The 24,491-nt window shown below is 37.2% G+C and overlaps 1 protein-coding gene across 1 annotated transcript in view; it reads right to left on the bottom strand.

Moving 5' to 3' along the window:
- LOC124159112 (tachykinin-like peptides receptor 86C) overlaps nt 1–24,282 on the bottom strand; it is a 230,499-nt gene extending 206,217 nt beyond the window's left edge. Inside the window, exon 1 of the mRNA XM_046534669.1 lies at nt 21,318–24,282. Coding sequence (XP_046390625.1) covers nt 21,318–21,783 — 466 coding nt within the window. The 5' untranslated portion in view covers nt 21,784–24,282. The remainder of the gene's footprint in view (nt 1–21,317) is intronic.
- Nucleotides 24,283–24,491: the final 209 nt, after the last annotated feature.

Raw genomic sequence — 24,491 nt, 5'->3', positions numbered from 1 at the left:
TCGTATTTTAGTTTCCCTCTGGGTCGAAACGAAACATTTTCGTCTCGTTTCACTTGCCATCCCTGAATTTGCGATGTTTGTATCATCATTTTTTCAATTTGAATTGATTAATGTTTTCCTTATGGCTTTACTCGAATTGATATGCATATTTAACCGCCTTATTTATTTTTCTGTATTTTACGCTGTACCACGAGCCAAATCAAATCTTTCTCTGCTCATACCTTATGTCCGTATTCTGCGTCGAGTTCCCCCTAGGTCATCCGTCTTATTCAATCAATACCCCCTCTCACTAATAGCCTATTTTTTTGATGCATGGGATAGAGCTTTCCTTTAAATTCACTCAGACTATGCCAAGTATTTTCAGTTTTTCACTAGCATTTTTGGAGTATAGGGAAGAGCACATAAGAGAGACTATTATGCCGTTCATTTTTTACATTACTGCTGGATTTTTATTCCTAGTGTCTGTTGAAATAAACTCATGAGACCAAGTGTGGCGTGTTTATATTTAAAGAAGCTCCTCTTTCTCTGAAGAGATTTGCATTTTACGTAGCGTCAACGAACTGCTCTTTTTATACCTAAGCCTCTCCTTCACATCCAGAGAGATGCCTCAGTTAGTCCCTAATATTACTATGGATTGAATATGATGGATAGGATAACGACGTAGTGGCGTTGAAACCAGACGGATTTCTCATTGCAAATATGGAAAATTACTAACGATAAGTGCATTATTTCTCCCAGCATGACCATAGAACCATTCCACAAATGTAGACCAGCAATAGTTTTTGAAAGGGTGTTTCCTAACCTCTCGTTAATTATATCCCCGTCATAATAACTTCTACCTTCTCTACTTATTGCCTCTGTTTATTTTATTTTGCACAGGCTAAGATCATACCAAATATAAACTCACATTTTTCTGCCAGAGGCTTTTGCAGCTCTGGATTGCAGTTCTCTCCATAGTTTCCGAGTTAGCTGCGTCGAAGTTATTTTCAAGATGATGTTTAGTGGCCTTTGCAAGGCACATCTTCAGATCAGATCGGAGACACTATAGGCCACAAAAATTCACCTTGCAAACAATTTGAACACGGACCCGGAAACCATGTAGAGAACTATAAACTCCGATTTTTTATAGCCTTTTAAAAGGTTGAAGATCAAGTCACGAATTTAAACGATTGTATCATTTCGTATTAGCATTATTTTTATGGCTTTTGGATCATGTGAGCATGCATAACTTATATTTTGTACGAGATCCGTCAAAAAAAATTTAACCATCCGAGTTTTTGTCTCTTTATATTATTTTGCAAGCACTGAGATCATACCTAATACAGGATATTTTATAGCTTTTGAAAATATTGATGAATAAACCACAAATATAAACGTTTGTGTCATTTCCTACCAAAATGATTCTTATGGCTACTGGTAAACAAGCATAACTTGAGCGTATTTTGTACAAGCTCCTCTTCCTCTGAGGGGTTCAAGATTTTTCTGCTGCGTCAGGGGCCTACCCTTTCCCCGCTTACATCTCTCCATCTGCTGTGGGGAGATGCCTCTTGTTCCTCCGTCAGAATCACTCCTTTCCCCTTCCAACTTGTCGTCGCTTGTTCTTTTCCCTCTGCTCCAACCCCGCTCACTATTTCCTCCACACCCCTATCACCACGCAACCACCACTCAACCCCTATCCCAGCCAACGCCCGCATCTGGAGAACCACCCTTTTTCTCTCCCCCTTTCACCACGCTCCTTAATTTCCAACCCCTTTTTCGGGTCATTACTATCCGCGACCGCGTCTCCATGCAAAGTAGAAAGGGCTGATGCCTACGGCCGTACGTGACTGGGGCCATTCCACTCCTTACGATTCAGGGAAAACCTCACGCTGCGGGACGAAACGAGGAGGTCTTTGATTATGTGAATCCCTCTTCAGCCTTACCCCTTACCCCATTCACGGTTGAGATTTGATTAACCGAGACCCTTTCTTCTAGCTCTCCCGTCATGTACTCTACTCCAACTGCTTTCTCCGGCGGCGGTGGCGCCTGGCTTGGTTAGGCAGTTATCGATAATAGAAAAATCTTTGAGTGAAAGGTATTACTATTTTTAAAGCATTCATGAATTCAGATTTTCATGTAATAATATATTTATTTAAAAATAACAGCTACTGAATGAAGAAAGAAAAGATTTTGCAATGTCCAATTAGACTTTTCATTTTGCACAACGCATTCCAACGCTACTGCGTCATCAACAGGTACACTCATGACACTTATGGCGTTAAAACGCGTTACACTCAATTAAAAGTCTAAGAGAATATTGCATATTCCTTTCTTTATTAATGCTCTTAAAATGTTCCACAACATATCGTCTGAAAGCGGTAAATTCATTTATGGAATCAATTTTCAACGGTTTTAAATCGAATTTTTACTCAAGACATCAACGAGAGATTTTTGAGTTGGCTGTTAGATGTTTCTGGGGCTTGTATTTTTCTACATATTTACAATATATTATTGATGGAAGCGAAGGTCATTCTGTAAAGTTTGCAAACTTACTTTAATTTTATCATAAAGTCAAGTATACGCCTGGCAGTTTCATTTTATAATTTCCCCTTTACCATATAAAATGGATATTTTGTACCCTTTGCTTTTATTTAGCCAAGCATTGACGACTGCATTTCTCTATGTCTATAAGAGAAAGATCATTTGGCTCTGACGACCATATGTTCGGTACAGGGACTTTCAGTTCCATGTGCTTGCTCAAACTTTACCGGTTGACATGATTCCAGGAATTCTGGCTATTTCTGAATAAGGTTCGAATATTTTAATGAAGCATTGCTCAAAGCGCTCCAAAAAGTAAGGATACTAACCTTTCTGTTATACAGAGCCAAAAAGGAAAACGATATGAGACACAAAATCACTGGAAAGTGAGCTGGTGCGGAATTTTACTTTTTGTGGGACAACCGGAACGTCAAACAGAAAATTTAGTTCGCTTTCTCAGAAAATCCGCCATACGTGTGTGCACCAGTTTATCCATTATCCGCACAAATTTCGTGCAAAAAGGTATTTCTAAGGGTAACATCTGATGAGATTTTCTAATAAATAAAATAAAAATTGCGCGCAATTTTTCACGAAGAGTATTCACTCAAGACCTTTACATTTGGTATTAGCTTGAAATCAGTAGTTGGATAAAATCTCTACATGGAAAATTACCGATGATTATAATTTTATTAGCATTTTTGAATTAGTCGAGATTAATCCTGAACGCAATCATTTCATTCGAGATTGTCCTTGTGCGTAGGTTCATATTTATTACGTACGGCAAGGGATATGCTACGGACGGCAGGTGAAGCTCATTGCCTCTAGAAATTAATCAGGTGTAAAAAATTCGAGGAAAGAAATAATCCACTAACATTATATAGCCCATGTATGTAATACTTATAATGAATATTTCTTCTTAAATAAACCGCGTAAGGGTGAAGATAACTTCGAAAACTCGTCACTAAATATAGAAGGCAGTAATTCACACTCACGTCCACGAATGAGGAAAATGGTTCTTCATTCAATGCGTTAACACTCCCAAGATAGAGCTCTCGGGGAAATAAAAAATTCGTACTATTGAGTAAAATGAGAATGATTTGGTAACACTTTCTTATTTATCAGTAGGGTAATTTTATTTTCCTTTTTACGTGACGCTGGCAAGGCTTAAACTTTCTTATCTAATTTTCCTACTTTTATACCTTTATAACGTGGAATGTAATTTTTATCTCGGGAAAAGTGCTTGTCTCTATGGAACTCTAATTGTTATAAGTAGGTTTAATATTCTTCTGGAGAATAAGCCAACCCTGCCGGAGATTGTTTATTTTAGCCTCACAAACTCAAACAAGTCATCAAAGTTAATTCTCTGCCATTTAAAAATATTATCTTCTTTTACATATGGCTATGAAAATTTTTCATGTAATCTCGAGACTGTGGAATGGTATTTTGAGTGAACATAAGAGGTAACAGATTTTTAATGAAGGTTGCAAGTGAACCAGAATGTTTTATTTCCGTAGGGTTAAGGAGAATTGTAAAACTTTATATTTTATGATTTTATAGGTATGAGTCAACTTTAACGTGGGGATTTGACGACAAAGTTGGATTGATGTGAGGGCAAGAAAAGGATTTGGAAGAAGAATTAATCCGTGATCTTAAATAAATACTAAGGAAACCTACGCGATTCGTAAAAAAAACTGCTGCGGGGATACAGACAGCTTTACATTGTTGTTAAACGAATAAGGATGTTAGCCTCTTGAGACTCAAAGGCTGCGCGCTAGGCTTAGACTGCTTGAAAATTTGATAATAAGTATTTAATAATAACTTTAAGAGCAACACAAAGAGAATCATATTAAATTTACGCTACATTTCTAGGTCCAAAATAAATTAAGGGAGACATTTTACCGAACGAATAGGCATGGGAATTCGTTTTTTCCTCCGTAATATAAAGGACTTCAAAATATGATAGGCGTAATATCGTTAGAGCATCTCCAGTTTTGTGTGTAAACGGCGTTGTAGCGACAGGGTTGCTGTAGATGTAGAAGACGAGGAGACGTGGCCTCTACGCACTAATGCCACCGATGTCCTCTGATTTCACAGATGATACCTGATTTTTCTGCTCATTTTCCAACTTGGATCGCGGTGGAACGAAGGTTGAGCTTCTTCCTTCATCTTCTTTTCCGATTCATAATGGAGCGCGAAGACAATTCTCTCTTGAGAAAGAATTTTCGTCCTGCGTTTTCTTCACATGACGACTGCTGTTGGCATGGCCGCGTCGCAGTGGCGGTGAGACTGTTTTTATTTTCCTTTTATTTGGTTGCTAAAAGAAAAGGGTTGTATCAGATAAAATCATCCAATCCTTTTCTCTCTGTTTTTCTATGCATACTTCTTTGAAGCTGGATTTATAAATCTGTTTTTGCTAGTTACTTCCGGAAAAACCTGTGCAAGAATTTAAGTAGGTGCTGAATACTTCGTAAGTCAGTTGTAATTGTCTGTTGTTTACCTAAAACTATATAATTTTGTTAGACCATTTCTTATTGTATGTTGACTGCTGCTATCTGAACATCCCCTGTGGCACGCCTTTTTGGTGGCTTGCGGGGTAGCATGTAGATATAGGTGTAGATGTAAATATATGCATCTATAAGCAGTTTGTATGCATTATGAAAAAAATGAAATTATTTGTTAGTAAATCACTTTTGAACCTAATTTTCACAAAAAAATACCAGTGACAAAAAATCCCACGTCATAAGTGAGCATGTACCATTCACAGCTCACATTTTAACATTTTCTGTAACATAATTATGTCAACGTTGCTACTCGGTATTCGTGGAATTCACATATTTTTTATTTTGGCGGGAACAAACATATTGGAAATCAGCATTGTCCTCAACGTTCACATTTCTCGCATGATAAAATTCCATAATTGTTATTGCTGTTAATCTCTGACGTCGGTTTAATCGGTATTTTTTTCAAAAGAGACGAGCAACTACGCGATAGAAGGTGTTACACTTCGGGAGTTGTGCATAAAGTATAAGAAAGAGACAAAATAATTACCTTTAAAAAATCTTTATGGAGGCATATGATGTCCCATTTGTATACTTTTTGAATTACAAGCATTAATATCCCAGTGACGTTCGGTTTCTTACCATACCTGCTTTCCTATTTTAATGCAGATGCTCCCGTTCCACGCTAAGTTGCTATGGTGGACGACTTACGTGGCAAAAAAGATAGCGTGATGAGATAACGTATTTGCTGTTTATGGGTGTTCCTACTGATAGAATTCTTCTGGTAGAGAAAATAGTTAGTAATTGTGGACGCGGGACATTACTGTATTGTATCTGTTAGTACGAAATTTTAGTATGTTACATTTTCTCCTTGTCTGAAAGACAACAAATATACTTAATGTAACAAGCATTTTTTCGTTCAGCATATCTGTCAATTTGTATTCTTAAAAATTAAATAACCCCTTTACTTTGGCAACTTATTCATGTGATTTATAACCTATAAATGTGAATATAGTACAAGATTAAATCCGTGCCAAAGTACCATTCACGTTGAACACAGTATTTGAATCATATTGATCCAATTTCTTTTGCATTTTTATATGGTTACGCAAGGTGGTGTTAAACTCGGTGCATTGACCTGGAAACTGGAATGCCGGTGATTAGAGTAACACTCCGTATAACCTTTTAGTCCATTTCCATTTCACAGGAATTCTTTTCCCTTCACCGTGGCTGGAAAAATTCTTTCGATTTCCTGAATATTTCGCATTGCATTTGCGAGATTAGGGTGAGCCTTGGAGTGGTGCTTACTGGGTGTAAACTGTGTTAACATCCTTCAAATAAATCCCTCCAGCATTGCTTGTAATGGAAGTGAGTGGCAAAATAACAAACGTGAGAGAATTGAGGATTTAAATATCTTTCGCATTTGAGGAGCTAGTTATCTGAATAGTTCTCTAGCAGCATTAAATATCAGTTCGGGTCATTGAATCAACAGGTTAGGAACGGTGTTGCAAGCTCTTCTTAAGCCAAAGGACAAATGCTTAAGGACTCAAAATTTGTACATTCAGTCATTTTGGCTACATATTTTTTGTATTTTAATCATTGCGTGCCTCTATCATTGGTACGACTTCATAATGTACAAATGATAACTAATTATGAATAATAATGTTTTTAATAATACAGTACACAGAGTCCTAGATTTATGCAAACCATTATACCTTATTTTTTAAGATATTTCGGTCTATATGTAATTAAGATAAATGTGTAGTCTTAAAGTAGACCGAATCACGTGTTATATCGTGGAACTCCCATTTATTCAGCATGTAATATCGGCACTTAATCGCTTTTCTTTTTCGGTCGGTAACTTCATAGTCCTAAAATCATGCTTTAAATCATATAATTTTTTTCGGCATGGTGTGTTTGTGTACTTTGTTCATTTTTTTCTTATTGCAAAAGGTGACTTCGCGAAATTTGACAAGTAAATGTAATGGATAAGATAATAATATCTTTAAGTATGTATTTCTGCAAGAAATACGCAAAAACGAGCTACGAAAGCCACCTAAATGAATACCGTAGACTTTGTGACAAGTTTTGCACGTTTTGCTCGTACGCTGATAAATTTTTAACATAAACTGAAACGGATGACGTCATATGATAGTTTCAACCTTTCTTTCAAAGACAATGTCCTCAAATAATCTGCATCTTTAATATGAGCAACTATATAAAGGGAAAACGTCGTCGTCTGACAATTTTTTTTGGGTTACAAAGTACGCTAAAAGAATAATGTCACAATTTCGACAAATGAAAAACTATATTTACTTAATTTACAAGTGTTTTATGCTTTGGCAAAGCTATAGAATTTTTGCAAGCGATGAAATGGGTGTTCCCGAATTGATATTTTTCACCTCAAAGGACCCTCGCTTCTTCTTCTTTTGGGGGCAAGGCATCCTGTAACCTCTTCTCTATTTTTGTTTAGCTCTTCTATGAAGATCTTATGAACCACTCTTGGTACTGACGGCGGGCTCTCTTCCAAGACGGCCTTAGAAAGTCTTCGGAAAAATTCCATTTTTTTAGCGGAATAATTCCTGTCTTCCTGCATCCTGACTGGAGATATTTTTACTGTTTTCCTCCAGCTTGTCCATAATATTCTTTAACATACTAGGCAGTTCGTGTTTTGGAACGGACCTGCTCCGGTTACTGGACTTTGATTGCAACCAATCCGACAAAATATCACGCCAAATCAGATTTAGAACTCTAAATATGGCGAAATCTAGGGGTTGCAGTAATTTCTCTTGGCCCTTGCACCCCACTTCTTTTTATAGGTCTACATCTTCCTCTCAGTGTTGCAAAGACAAAAGAAATATGATAAAAAATTTTCCTAAAATCATGGCGGGGTGACTTTTTGACAAGCTTACTTCAAAATCACCACACAAAGTGCATGCATTCCAGTTTTTGTCTCATATTTTCAACAAAAATGGCTTGATTTAATTGATATTCTAGAATAATATGCCCAACATATTCATAAACAAATATGCATACCTGTTTTAGATATACCTTTAACAGAAAGGTTTTCACAATAAAATTTTCCCTCCTTTTCCGAAAGAGTAAAAAATAGTGTAGCTAGGCAATGGCGTCAGAAAGAACTACGTGCTTAGAAGCTCCATCTGCCTGCCGAAACATGTCGCGGCATGTCTGACAAATGAAATTCCCAGTACATCTCTTTCACGAATGGTCGCGGTGCGAGATAAAAAATACGAAAAAGAGACCTCTTGTCACAAAGTCACCCCACCAGTCACAAAGTCACCCCAGTCTACGGTACTGAATCTGTGACTAAATATTAAAACATGTAGAACGGATAACTTCTGAATAAATGTCATAAATTGGAATTTATGTTATTATGTGTATGCTCTTAATATAAAGTTGTAGTTTTTCTACTATCCTGGTGGGCGTTGCAGATATATCGGTCAAGTCATAAGTTAGAGGACCATAGATAGTATTTTTTGGTCTGATACAATGCTAAAGGCCACTACATAACATAGTTAAAAATCTAATTTATAAATACCGATTCCGCTGATGAATTCCAATAAAAGTATTTTAATACTTACTTTTACATTTTGATTGTATAAAGAATATCCTTTTTAAGTACTTGGGAAAAATACGCTATTGTTTTCCTTAACATAAGCAGAATAAAAAGCACCCATGCAGCGACCCGTCATATTAAGGTTAATTAAATGCTGACTGGCTAAGTAGTAGCAACATAAGCTTGGAATCGTGTGTATAGTAAAACCAGACTTAAATAACATACTCCGATATTGGTTTAATGTCATGAGGCAAAGGTTTTTTAGAATTAAAAAAATTCCAGTTTTCGACTAAGCCTTAAATTTGTATTTGGGCATATTATGAAAAAGTCTCACAATTCTGACCATAGAAAAATTTTCATTCCTGATTCTAATTTTTTTCTTGATAAATGTGAGTGGACTCTATATTTGAATTAATTTCACTAGTGTGTTTGGAAAATGATCTGTTAGACCTTTTTTTGTAACTTTGTTTGGAACTAAATTAACTGCCTCTTTTGTTCTCTGTGTAGTCGTTAGGGAACTGATTGAATAATATTTTCATATGTGGATTTAGTATCATGACATGTATCAGAAGTCAAGAAACTCTTAATAGTATTATCATTGTGCTGATGATGTTCTGGCTTCGACTTATGAATAAATTTTGAAGTCATTACACGGCAGAAACACGGATGTAGTATGTGCAAAGGTTTGAAAAGCTGTTGAGGGCCTCGTATGTCACAGAGTCTCGCATGCATCACTCGAGAAGCAATTTTATGATGTCAGTCAATACGAAATCCATTTCCCACGCTTTTGTATGAGGATGCTGAATTCGTCACGGAATTTTACACTGTAAAGGTTTGACTTTCTTAGGTAGGCAGAATATACTGAGCAGTTGCTCCTTCTTCTTTTTTAACTTAAAAATACCTCCATTTCAGCTTAGAATGGTTTTCTGAATACTTTGAGAGGATTCAGAAAAAGCGATGGCGGTCTTAGTATTTCAACTATGTATGTGTGATTGATATTGCTGGTGATGGAGATTTTACAGAACACTGGTCCAGAAAATTACACCCGAAGAAATGTTATTTATTTTTTGGAATGAGGTGTTGTGTCTGTTATATTCTATTACGCAGTATTTATTCCATTTATATTTATTTTTGAGTAGCAATTGCATAATATTTTCTATTCAACTCATGGGGTAGCAACAGAGGAAAAAACAGCTTTAGAATCCAAATTTATACTACCATTTATTCCATTTGAATCTTTAATTGAGTTTCTGTGTTTCTTTGTAATTGTATGGACTCTTAGTTAAGTAAACTAGATGGATCTTTCTTCTTTTAAGGAGGCGATAAGAAAATAAGCTGCCATTATCCTTTGGACCAACTCCAAAAGAATATATTCAAAGTGAATATGAAGATGCCTCTTCAAAGATACAACTCATGCGGGTTGTCAAAGCGAAACCAACTATGGACTTGACTTTTAGTGCTGGTGAAGTGAGTAAGTTGTTTTGCTGAAAGTCTATCCTACTACAAGCCTATTCACATTTCTTTCATTTATTCTTATCTTAATGATTTCTCACATTCTTTTACTATTATTTTATTTTTATTTTACCTCGGCTCAATTTTATGAAGCAGGCCTTTTGTTCACATTTTTTCTTTACCTTCCCTCCTTTCATTATTTTCCTGGACTTGCCGTAACAATGGCTTTCCTAATTCCCTCACTTCTAATCTCTTTGCTTTGCCAGATGCTGCTGTCTATTGCCAAACTTTTCAAGAACGCCCTTTTCCCTCGTTCAATTACTCCTTTTGTTCTTTTTTTCATCAGTGGAATTCTCTCTCTCTCTTCTCCTTCTTCTTTTCGTTGTCATTGGAGTAGTTGACGGATTTCACTGACAAAATTTTTTGAAGGGATTGCGTCCCGCATAGCAATCAATTACGTATACCTACATATAATCTATAATCTCTTAAGTCTAATGAAATTACAGCGTACTATCCATTGCATTATTTAGACGATTTCATTATATGTCAATGACTTTGCAGATATTTAGATACAAGAGAGGAAGTTTTTAAGGCAAAAGTCATTAATGGTATCATATCTCGATGAATTATCCGGTTCTTCATCTTTAATTCAAGCTTGCAAAACTCGTGGTGAGAGCTCACAATAAAACTTTCAGTTAGGGAGTTATAAGGCCCCGATTGAAAAATTTCTCGTGTTAATATTGCCGAATATTTGCTAGAAGTCAGTGGGATTGGTAGCCATTGAAGTTGAAAGATGTTAACATAATGGGGTTGTATTAGTGCCTCTCGTAGCTTTGGGTGTTACTTTTGATCATAAGATTATGGATTACATGGCGTATCAAGGTTTTTCAAAGAACCAAGGATTTGATAGTTTCTCTTTATAATGGATTGTATAAATGTTGTATTTGTAAGCAGTACAAAGTACGCAATGGTTGTAAATTAAGAAATTCATAGAAGTTTTCTAGACGTTAAACACTACGTATAACAGGCACAAAAATGTCCGCTTGATCACCAGTGTTTATATATGCAAGAATTTGTTTTTTAAGCATTCCTGTCACTGTCTTTTTACCGTATTTTATTTCTTTAATTGTTCACCAGCCAATACCTAAGTGCTTCAAAATCTTTACCTAGGTGTCATTTCATTAATCTACACAGAACCTCTGAGATTTCCATCCTTTAAAAAAATGTGTTTATTTTTGTTTGTTTATTTAGCATACATTTTTAACTATGAAAAATACGTATGCATCATTGTATATAATCTCTTTCTCTCACTCTTTCCAAGGATACTCTCGAATGGCCCTAACCCAGTCTGTGCGTCGATGTTCGGATCTCACCAGTGTCAATCTTTAGCCTCTTCGGAAGAGAATGTTTGAATAAATGTTTGTACTTGAATTTTAAAAACAATAATTTAATAATTTGAGTTGAATCTCATCGGTTCAAGAAATTTTGCAATGACTTCTGTTGCTGCTAAGGCAATATTACCCATCTAGTCAGTCTTTATCCTACTAGTCAAGTCTTCATCCTACCCGTCATATATATTTTATTATTCCACATCTTATACCTCGTTTTAAGGAGTTCTACCCCATGAATTTATCTCTAGTTATTATTTTAAGCTTCAAGAAAATCTATCCTGAGTCGTAAATATAGATCTCATTATTCGGCTCCGTGCTTATAGTCAGCAAACCTGGCTTTCTCCGGTCACAAATTTCATTACTGACGTAAACATTCTTGACAGTTTCACGAACCACTCAGCACTTCCTCCAAAAGCACCTCCAGGGCGCGACGCGCGCTAATTAATTCAGTGTATACTAATTATTATGCTGTTATGTGTAATCATTTTGCCCTGACGCACAATGAAGTGAGGAGAGGGCAAATTGATGGGGGTGTTCCGTCAATGTGGCTGAAAGTGGGGCTTTTATGAAAAGGTTTCATTGGAGGTGGCGGCATTAGTTGTGGAGTATTGGTTGTCTGCTTACGAGTGGAGCTTTTGTTTTTGATGGGAGATTCTATACCATGTAACCTGGATGATTAATTGAATGCTCTGCGCGAGTGAAAGCTAAACGATTTCATTTTCCCGTTTTTGCTCATAGTATCTTCGTTTGCTTTATAGTTATAGGTATGTAGCATTATACTACTATGCTTTCTTAAATTAGTCACTATGTAAGTACATTATTATCTTAATAATTATTGAATGGAGGAATAGCCTAGTATTCCCAGGCATAAAAAATCCAAAAGTATTAGCAATTGCTCTATATCAGAAATATTGTAGGCTCGGAAGGCCTTGGTTTATCAGGCTTATCATGAAAGTATTAGATAAGGAGTTCAATAAATTATAACCCATTAGCAAAAAAATCTGATAGGACATGCAATTGTTTGCTAGTCAAGCAGAATTTGTGTGTATACTGTTTATTTCATTATTTTATCGGGATCAACTCTCTCGCTTTTATCTTTGTTTTTCATACGTGCGCCTATCTATGTAAACCTTTTGAATGAAATCGTATTTCATAAATTTTTCTCAGTATACGATTTCACGTAGATAATACATCCACCTGTCACACTGTGTCATGTCTTTGCCGTTCACGCTGTGGTTTATTCAATTCCAACGTTTTTCTATCCAGTCATATAACTAGCGTAAGTAATTATTCGGCTGGTCACGAAAACTTTCCAAAGAGTGCACCAGAACCACAAATGGCAGTGTGTTTGACCTCTTTACGGTAATGCTTCCGTGCGTCTTCTTCCTTGAGAAGACCATTAAGATTTCATTCCCTTCGCGCCATTGCGCGTGAGTTATGAGGAAAGGAAGAAGTTGGGCATAGAAAGCACCGTTTGAAACCCATACCATAGTCTTCAGTTGAGTAGAGCGCTTGGACAATCTACCTTTTCTCTTCTTTAAACGGAAGGAATGATGATATGGATGCATTTTACACGTGTATGCGGAAAATATTTGAATCTGTTGAAGAAATGGAACGAGGTCAAGTGGATGAGGAACGTGAAATTCAGCATAAAAGTGGATGGTCTCATAGCCTAGCAGTTAGTGAAATTTAAGTTCTTAGGAAGTACATTACTTACTTAGAAAGTACATTACTTACTAGAAAACTTACATAGAAGAATAGATATCAAGGAAATAAAGTCTTGAACGAAGGAAACTCCTTGATTAATAAGAAAAAAGTATGAGTGGATCTTTTTGTAAGAGGGTCGAGAAAACGACATCTTAGAGTCTACTAATGTACGTGGTAGCACTTCTCAGCAAGTAGAAACGTAGACACTAAGGTAGGAGGTTAAGATTAGGCTGTATGCACGTAAAATGTGAATATAAACGAGTGGGTATAAGCATAATTACTGATAACGTCATATGTATCCAGTGAAAAATATTTCTCTAATGCTGATAAAATTGAAAATACACGCTCTCGATCATCAAGAAATCATCCCATTCAGTTGATCTTTCTTAAAAATTTTAGGGGAGCCAAATGGTACCAAGCGGTGATCTCAAAACTTTAACGCGGGTGCATTTGTAAATGCTTACTACAAATATTTCATCCATCTATTCTAATTATATTTTTCCTACTCATAAAACGTGTATTTCGATTATTTTTCGAATGAATAGTATACATGATTTTGTATGAAATGGTTTTTTTTTAACCGTCCATTTTTCGATGGATCGATCTTTTGGTTCAAATTTCGATTTTTTTGAAAAGTCGAGCTTTTAATTTTGATTGAAAATCGATTCAACATTGACCAGCATTTTTCCATCACTAGTGCGGAGGACAATATACTCCAGTTTAAAGAAAATGGCGTCTCGGTGAACCCAAACTATTGGAAAAATTTTCCAACTAAATATTTCTTACACCGATTCCATTAGTAAATCCCTCCAAACCATGATATTAGTCTCGGAATTCTTCCTCTGTTTGTTTTAATCTGAAAGAGTCTTTGACTAGTAGTGGCCTTATGCATTAGAAAATGCTTGGGATAGTAATGAGGCATGAGGTAAGGTATGAGGGATGAAAAAACTTCGGTAACATCCCCCATGCAGGTTTGTACCCTAGAATTGATTTTCCTACTCTCCACTCCAATTATTGTAATTAAATGTCATAAATTATGAAGATTCTCATAGTACTATTGAATATCAACATTTTTAGGAACCATTTTTTGTTTCCTAATGTAAATATAGTCGCACATACGCATTAAAACGTTTGATACAAAACTGCGTTCTTGATAAATGATTCCATTAGTTTATTTTCAGTCTGTACTTGAAATAATGTCGACGGAATAAATAAGGTGGAGTGAAATATCTTCATTTACTGAATTCATTTGTTGTGTAAGATAAATTTATCGTGAATATATTTGCCTACTTGCCTTTGTAACTAAATAGGCCAGCGGAATTTTAAGAGAGAGAGAGAGAAGTTATATCCCTTCGTGGGTGACGACATTTTCCATCACATCAAAGGCATTCCTGCATAAATGGAGCTTTGACCCCTAGCTGATAGCCATCTGCCGTAATTTATTCTGAAGGGTCTTGCCTCCCGGGGAATATGGACGTTTCAGTATGATTTCTTCGGGCATGATTTCAGATCTCGCACATGGTGGTTATTCATGGGAAAACAGATTAAAGGAATGGCTCTCTTGGGGGGTTTGGTGGGAATAATAACTTCGAAGCCGGGGATTCATGGAATATTCATCTTTAAGCTCGGGGGGGAGGGGGGGTGGAGGGGGGTCAGCGCCTCACTGGACGGCTAAGCCGGCAGGCAGAGTTTCAGATCTCCTGCTTCGCCAGCTGGGAGGGTGCAAAACGCGTAGTTTTATCTTCCCTCCTGAATTTATTTTTTAAAAGTAGGGCACCTAGTGAGGCGCAATATATGAAAGTATCGCAACTGTGGCATGACGTACGGCCCATCCGAGATCCGAGAAACAATTCATGGAATATACGCGCGTGGAGACGGCAGGAAGCGACCGATTCTGGACAGTTTTCGGGACGTCCGCAGTGACCTTCGTGCAGTATATAATGCATGCAAATGAGAAAGACTCCCTTACGGGCGCCCTTCCCTTTGATCAGTTTGCGAGCCTCTAATGAGGAATCGAGTGGGCGTTGTGAACATAGGCCCCCAGGAAATTAGAGGCCTGCTAGGCTACCTCAACACTCTCGGTCAACAAGCCAATAATTGTCCTAATTGTCGCGGACAATGAGTTTGCACATATTGATCTTGTATGAATTAACATCAAATTTAGACGCTCAATTGAGGCGGATCGCTTCTGGCTTTTCCAAGAATTTTGCACGATCAGAATGCCCCTCAAGCCGCCTGAGTGAGCTTTGGGGGTTTTACTACGTGCCTTGTGCAGCTCCATTTTTTATTTAATTTCACTTTATTTATTTAGTATAAAGTAAAAAAATAAACTTAAAAAAGTTTGTTCTTTTATTTTACATAATGCAAAATTTTTTTTAAAAGGTAACCCTGAAACCATCATATATTTTATTTATTTTATTTCGTTCGTTATTTTGGTTTTTGATTGTATTGATTTATACGCAAATGTATGTTTTGTTAGGTTGATGTTTAAGAATCTTCATTGTTTGTTTTAAAAAACATTGCAATGTTGCATTTTTGACAAAAAGAAGGGGATTGTTAATAAGCAAGTCTAAGAGAGACCACGTGCAATTAAGAGCGGTAATGCCAAATAGGCATTTCAAGGAAGTTTATATTATTTGAGGGATTCCGACGTCTCTAGGAATGTTAGAATACCATTGGTTAATCTGAAAAATGACTTTACATACTAAGTATTACAAAAATTAAATATCGGTATCGTTTTGGCCGTGCTCTAATTTTGAAAAGCCTCCTTTAATGTCCATAGAAAATTATTTATTCTAGTATCATCTGTCTGATCAGCGGTGTACCTATGTTTATCTCCTATTTTTTTCGCATGTATCGGATCGTAAATGTGGTGCGGTCCCGAAATGATATCCTGTGTTCCATGTAGAATGATGACTGCACTTAAATTTTCAAACGGTCTAAGTCCAGCGTATATCCTATGAGTCTCTAGAGTATATTTTATTGGTAATCCTGCATGGGTGGGCAATGAACTCTTAGCCCCTAGTAGTTTTAACGAATTGTTCTATTTACTTTTGTAAGATACATTGGGTCTAGTGATGATTTTTCGAGAATTTATAATGGAAATAAAAAGATCGACTTTTCAACAAAAATGGAAATTGGATCCTAAAGATAGACAAAAAAGAAAGATACCTTAAAGATAGTAACAGTCGAAAATATCGACGGCTATTTTCTTAAAGTACAGTTTATAAAAATACATAGGTAATTATAATAAATTCAAAGAATACTGGAAATCTACATTTGAGACGCAGAAAAAAAACAAAAATCTTCTTGGAATAAATGCGGGAATTGCCCATAGAAAACCTTTGCAAATGCACACACATTCAAGTTTTGGTATCACTGTTTGGAGCCATTCGGCTTCACTAAGGTTTTAGAATGATCTACGGATAGAGTTGCTTTCATGATGATCGAGGCGTGCTTTCCAATTTTATCGGCCTTGGAGAAATGTATTTTACATGGGACGGATGACGTTATGATAGGCCCACAGTGACGCTACTGAGATCAAATATGGAGAAAAATTGTCAAGATTGGAGTCGAATAATCGCGTTTTGATCGAAAATTGAAGATCAAAGCTCGATCTCCATTTCCTCGATCTTTTGGCATTTAAAATTGGATTTTCGATTTTAATCAAAATCGATTTCTCCATCACTAAATGTTATCTCTTAGCTAATGAGTCAATTAAAATTTTTTTCCTTCCTTTAATTTTGAGATTAGAGTCATTGTTTCAAATATCGTGGTTGAGCGTTATTGACATGCATGAATATTTTTCTGCCTTCAGGATTCCCTCTGTTTTGGGGCCAGCTGACCCCGCTGACCTTTCTGCATTTAGCGATAAGAATGATGCATGCCTGATAGATATCGAAGGTAATTTCGAGTCCAAGATATAATTAAATGAAATATTTTTTATCTCACAATTTTATCACCTTTGTGTAGGTTCCTTATGGAATTGTTTTTAATTTTCCGATTAATAAATTCGTTTCTAATTTGCCCTCAGTCTTAAATTTGCATTACCCTTAAGAAAATTTATCTTTGCTGGAGATGAGTGGTGGCCATCGACACGTTATTGTCGTATCTGTCACACAGTGTCACGTTTATGGCTGTTATTACTCGCAACCTTTTATTGTGTTGCAAACCTCGAATATTAACAAAATATGATTATGCGGTTCAATAATAGGAAATTGTCCTTTCGTTGAAACCATAAATATTTGAATTAAATATCACCATAACCCTGAGCCAAATTTTAAGGGGTCATTATTTTGTCATTCATGAGTTGTAAGACGCGAAAATCGGAAGGAAATTTTGAATTAATCTTGAGATTGAGAACGCACGGTTATTGACAGAAACTGTCTTGACATCACTTATTTATACTGGAGCCCTGCCGCTGATTTAAGAGTGTGAAAGGATTAACTACGCCGTGGAAATTGAGGATCCAAATATTCACTTTTGTTTTAAGTTAATTACAAAGCACTGAATGCTATTTAAAAAGTACCTAATTTCTTACTTTAGGCCTATATTTGGTCTCTTTGGTATTTTAATAAAGCATTTATCCTGGACTACTTCTATACACGAGTAATTCTATTTATTTTCTCATGAGTCCCCGATTTCATGTCACCAAAGTTAATAGGAAATCCTCTTTGTAAGCAAAAATGTTTTGGTCGTCATTATATCTTAAATTCACCGTGTTTTTTTCTTTTTAAAGGTTTATATTACTGTTCGTACTTGCAGAAACCATAGGTATGGCCACGAAAGTGTTAGGCTAATTGATAGTTTTCACTATTTCTAATTCTGTCTATGAAAAGAGAGGTTATTCTTAGCCCGGAATCTCTTTGTATAACTCATAGTAAAAGGCAGCCAATCGAAATTTTAGCGAGGGAAAATTCATCACGTAAAACCCCGAAATTGAAAAAAAAACCGTTCAGCTGATTTTTCCGTCAAGTCGATCCGAGTCATACGTTGAGATCCATGGGAAATTAGCTTTCAGCTTCCTGAGGAATGGTACCGACTTTAATGTATTAAGTCAGTCACGTTCTCTCGTAATTGAATCTGAAATCTCATGTACGCCTGGTGAATGGGCAAAACTAGTTGAATTAAATCCCGCTCTCTTTCGCGGAGGATGTAACTCTCCAAAGAAGGTTTTCAGTCCACAGATGTTGCCATCTTCCGCGGGAAAGACTTAGTTTGGTGCGCACGTTCTGCTGAATGGTGTTTGGCGGTGTTTGAAAGAGCCGCGAGTTGGAAATCCTCATGGAGGCGAAGAGGGGTGGTAGTGGGCGTTGGTTGTTGGCCTTGATCTGGATTCAAAATGTCTCATACCTTTCTTAAGCTAACTTCAGTTCAAGGGGGTTGGTGCCAGTTATTGACCTTTTATGCAAATATTTCTTTCTACCTTGAAACCAAAGCAAAATCTTGGGGACTTAAAAATATGGCTTCTTTAATTTAAAATTACAATGAATTTATTCACTATTTGTGAGCCTAGCAGTACAATACCATGGTTGTATAACTCAATTCAGATATTGATAACAATTAATGATCTGCCCATGCTAGTCTTATGATTGATGTTTTTATCTCGTGCTAACAAGTATTAGGAAATCTTTCATCTTTATGAAAAAATATTTGAATATCGGTAAACTATGCCCTATTCTGCCAAGTAAAAATCCAATCGATCAAGTGAAAATTGCTACTTATGCCGGAATTGTTTTATTTAAACTTGAAATACTTATTAAATATTACTGTATACGCCTTAGTGGCGGGTTTACTGCAGTGCGTTCTGTTAATTTCATTGCGGTTGACCATTTGATATCACGGCGATCGGAAATAAATTTTTAATTCAAATGTAGTTTTTTTGTAACGTACGAATTCATATTAATTGTTAAATCACGCTTCCTACTACTTTTCACTATGCAGGCGGATGTAGATAGCAGGAACCCCAATCTAATAAAGTTTTTATCTCTCACATGCCTCAAATCTAGCTTGTAAGTAAAGATTTCCACACTACTATTAAATACTCTCAGTCACCAAATTTGATTCTTTTGTCTTACATTTAAAGCTAATGCTGAGGTGAAAAAGTTCTTGATTACAAAAATTGTTTGCGCATTAAAAGAACACTGCAGGGAAGGTAAATAAGGTAAAAACCCCATGGACACTAACTAAAATAATTTTCTGGATCTAGAAAGATACGCTGCCATTTTAACCCCTAAACCTACAAAAATAGACATGCAGGCTTACTGCAGTCTGGATGAATTTTTATTCTTCCGTTTTTTGGCTCTTGACCGAGTTCGAACATCGATGTAAACACTGAAATTCAATTTTTTCAGGTTAGGAAAAAAGAAACACGGTCGTTCTCATATTGTGCTCCAGCAGACCTCGACGATGAAATTCTTTTCGATGTCCCTTAAGGTCAAGTGAAGACGTTTAGGGTCACCGAAAACTACGGTTATCGGAATTGAATAGTTCAAGTACACCTTTATAAGGAATGCAGCGAAATGAAAATTTTGAAGCAGTGATCATATATATTTTTTCAAAGTATCCGCTAGATATTCAAATAATTAAAATAATAAATAAACGCCCAAAAATTGAGGCCTACTGATAGATTTATATTGAAGCCAGCCGATATAGATAGGTGGATCATAATGATATCCGTGCGTCTTCTTATATCTCAGTAACTTAAACTAAAATTAAATCAATTTGATTTTGAATTTTTTTCTTGAAAATGTAATGCTGCTGAAGTCATACCCAGTTTTCATCCTCAATTTACTTCAACCTAAACTTATCACCGATCTTGGGCGACGGATTTTGAATTTTACATTATTAATAGCACATGCTGATATCTTTTCTTCCTTAATCCAATACCCTGTTTTCTCAAATATCACCATCTTAAGCGTAACTTATATATCTTATGTGTTTCCAATGTTCGTTAAATACGCGCAATTTTTTACGGCAGTCATCTTATAATTTCTTGCACGGAATTCGATGACTACTCAGGACTAACAGCGTTCTTTAATATTGAGGTCAGATTACAAACATTATAAATTGGAGAATTTACTCTATATGCATAACTTATAAAAGTAGATTTTCAGAACCATCGATCCGCGAGCTGAGAGCCGAGAGCGACTGACAAATTCGACTTTATTTCGCTTCATCTTACATTCAAGTTGCATATTTATGTTTAGGGATCATATGCGTTTTGGCCTGAAATTTTCCTGGACATGTGCAGTGTAGTATCTCTGCGTAATAAAATGAGCAGCGCTGGATAAAGGAATCTCATTCAAACCCCGACTGGCAGCAAAAGATTTTCATGGTGCCATCGAGCGGTATTGCATAATTAGCATTGTATAATTTTGTAGACCTTCCGTGTTCTACTAAAAACGCGTCGATTTTCCCACGAGATATATTCCATCTTCCAATGAGCTCATGAACTTAAGCTTTTATTTCCAAGGTCTGGCAGAATAGGTAAAATGAGTGAAATACTTTTTCGGAAAGATAAGTACAGAGAGTAGTTTCTTTCGGAGGAAGGCGGTGAACTAAAATACAATCAGGCCATTGCCGTAATACAATGTACACTTTAATATCTCTGTGAAATAAACGGTTAAATACCTCCCTCTATACGCCTTCAGAGGCTCCTTTCGGGTTTTATTACCTAAATACAGGGTGAAGAAAAATTAGGTCACGAAACTTCAACCCTGGATAATTGATTCTAGTGGGAACCAAGATTACCAATGATGTTTAGGTCGAAAATGAACCATTATTAAACTACAAAAATTAGATCCAAGCGCTACAATTGGCCTCGGGTTTGCCCTGTTGCCGGATGCTCAGGAAAACTCATGACTTCGAATGCTTTGTCTGCCGGAGATTGCAGTGCAGCCAAGTTTAAAGCTGGGCCGTTATCGTCCTAAACATCATCAGTAATTTTGGTATCACCTGCATCATCATCTGGTTATTTTTTCTTGGCGTAATTTTCTCCACCATGTGTATAGATGGGCAGATTAGTCGAAAAAAATTAACAAGAGGACCAACAGCTCAACCCGAAGCACCGAATTATGTAATTGCCTACGTCCTAGAAAGTTCCCCCATATGAAAAATGTTCATATCCCCCACTGACGAATATAGATGGAATTCAATGAAATCAGAAGCACTCACCCAACACGATCCAGATGACGATGGCATTTCCGGGGGCGGCCACGAGAAGCATGAATGAGAAGACGATGATCCAGGGGGCCTTCTGCCACGAGGGGAGGATGAACGGCCTCCGGATCCCCTTAGGGCCCCCGCCCGATAGCCTGACTCCTCCACCGCCCTTCTCCAGGAACGGGATGAGCTTGGAGATGGAGGGCGAGGAGGAGGAGGAAGGCGGGAAGAGGCAGGCGGCCACCGCTGCCTGCAACAATCGCTCCTCCTCCTCGTCCTCCTCGCCGCCAACGTGCAGGCCAGAGGCCGAGAGCGAAGGGAAGGTCGCGTTCTCCAGCGCCGAAGTCGCGCTCCGCATGCTCAGCAGCCGAGCCGTGCAGTTGTACAGCAAGCTCCACGCGTCGTCTTCGTCCTCCGGGAGCGGGGTGACTTCGTGGTCGTGGTCCTCGGAGTGGGCATCCAGCCACGAGTGCATCATCTTGAACGCTTTATTGTTTCTACAACACACAGATTATGGTTATTTAAGCCTTGCGTGATGCACTCTATTTATATTTATATTCTGCCTCACGGAAACCTCAGGAGAGGCTTCAAACTTGAATATCGTAGCAGACGCACGGGCAGAAATAAGTCCTAATTTTATCGCATCATCTTGAACGATTCACTGTTTGTGCCACAAAATAACCCCGATTGTGTTTATTTTAACCTTTTACCTCATGTGCTGCACTATATAATACTTCCAACTGTGTCACAGAAACCTCAGGGGAGGCTTTAAACTTAAATATCCGGTAGACACACGGGAGCGTAATTCTAGTTGTAATTTTAGCGCAACATCTTGAAAGGATTTTTGTTTCTATCTCTTACTATACCCGATAATGTTTATTTAACCTCCTAGGTCCTGATTTATTGTTTAAAATAGATCGACGTTGGAACTGTTTCACCCCTAGGCTAAGTGAAATGTCGTTATTGCAACTACTGCAGGCGTCATGACATACAGAAGCATGATTCACAGAAATCACTAATGTTGTTTTTTTAGTATCTAATTACCCAGAAATATGTCGATACGTTCCGATACTGAGGTTAAACCTTTACAATTTATAAGATGAAGAAAATATTGCTCGCAACTGCGTCACAGATACCTCAGTAGAGGCTTTAAACTGACATATCCCGGCATACGCACAGGCACGAACAAGTTCTAGATTTTGCGTTGTCAATGATCAACGTGATATCGAGAAGAGCTTCCGTAGCTTGTTGTAAGTGTGCCCAAAAAATAAATCTATAATTTAGGTGATGAAATTTGTATGTTTGGCATATTTTCACTTTGGAAAAATTTAACACCATAAATCATGAAACCATTTGATTTATTGCACTAAAAAGATCGTTGCAATATAACTCTTCTGTCGATTGTTAAAAACTATTTGGCGTGGTCCAAATCTTCCTCGTTCACATTTCGAAACACTAACACCGTAATTCGTGTATTTACTTTTCTTCCTATCTTGAGCAATGGCTCTCTTGGTAGTTAATTGTCAATCACCCTAAAAGCAATTCACCTTTAAACTTGAGTGAAGGTCAACTTTCTCAACCGGCCAGTCAAATGTGGGGAAAGACTCAGGAGTGGCTGAATATCCTGATAATACTGAAAACTTTACACTTAGCATCATCCCGGACTAATTTTATGGGAGTTCGATGCTTTTGAAGCCCATTGTCAATTCTACCTGAAAGGTGTGGCATAAGAACCATTTCGCACTTGTTATTCTCGTAACTCGATACCCTTTTTGGGTTTCAATCAATAGAGACCTTCAAGGCCTCGTGTTAGTATTTAATCTCGCCTTCTCATATTGTTACCCTGTGTTTGTGATACCTCCGTGTGAGCCACGATTTACCCTGCGTATCACTTTCACAACCCATCTCTCACTCAAATTGCTCGTTATAAATGTATTTCCACTACGCGTTCGTAGGGCTAACTGTTTATTGGCCTGTATCGAATATTAAACTCCCTCTTTGTCGATGATTAGCAAAGGATAACGTGATTGGGGGGTAGAGTCTCAATGACTTGGCATCGATGACGCAAGCAAAATGTTAGCCGCTCGCAAGCTCATCTGTCGTTCGTTGTTTTGTAGTATCACACATAGAGTAATCATTGATCCGTGTAATTCAGTCGAGTTAAGATTATTTTAATTGTTGCTCTCGTATGATACAATCATTACTGGTCCTCATTATGCGATGAAGTACTCCAGGAATCGTTGCACTGACTCAGTCGATAGCGGAAATCCAAACCACACTCTGAAATACTTGAAGGTCAATTTCCTCTAAATGTGTTTTCTACGTTTTGAAAAATAATCTGAGTAAACTTTTAGTGCATTTTTCCAGCGCTCTTCACTGTGTGCTATTCTCTATAATGGAAGAGAGGGCACATGAAGAACTAAACTCCAGTTATTCTCACCAATTCACTGAATTCACAACTGGACGCAAGTCTAATTTTTGGGAAGGTCAACTTTGTTGAGGGATATGGTTCTTTCACTGCAGTAAATCTATCACTCAATAAACGCAGAAAAAGACGAAGTCATAATTAAGCTCTTGTCATCATATATTTGAACTACTTGGAATACAACAGCTGACCTCAAGCCTGGGCATGTTGCCTCGTCGGATTTGTTCACACCTAAAATATTCGGTTTTTCACAGCTATCACCCTCGCCTGACGCATTAAAAATTTTCCCTATCATGCAGATTAATTCCTAGGGGTAACATTGCTCTTTCTAAAATTTTATATTATCACAAAACTCCGCCCAAGATGGCACGATTTAATTTCGGCGAAGGTTGGACTCAGTTTTGTCAGTGATATGGGATACAGCAGAAATAGCGAAGCCAAGTTTCGCGTCCGTCTTTTTGCATTCAATTGGAGTTCGAGAAGGACAAAAAGTCGTATTTTAGCTATCGTCCTCGTGTCCTGGAACTGGTTCAACCTAGTAAACTTGGTCCTGTGTTATACTTTCCATCCGCTCGTGCAACGTTTTGCGTGATCAAGATTGCTCGCATGTCTCAATGTAACAGGGTGGCTTCCGTTAACTCCGCGGATGTGGAAGTGGTTGGCCCCCAAAATGTCAACATTTAATCTCGAGTTCTTTTTTTCTCTAAAGGTTTGATCGTAAATATATTCTTAAATTTAAGAAGAACGCGTTTCACAATCCG

Source organism: Ischnura elegans, chromosome 5 (assembly GCF_921293095.1).
Source record: "Ischnura elegans chromosome 5, ioIscEleg1.1, whole genome shotgun sequence".
NCBI lineage: Eukaryota > Metazoa > Arthropoda > Insecta > Odonata > Coenagrionidae > Ischnura > Ischnura elegans.
The sequence above is the reverse complement of the archived record's forward strand: the minus strand, read 5'-3'. Positions and strand labels throughout refer to the sequence as shown.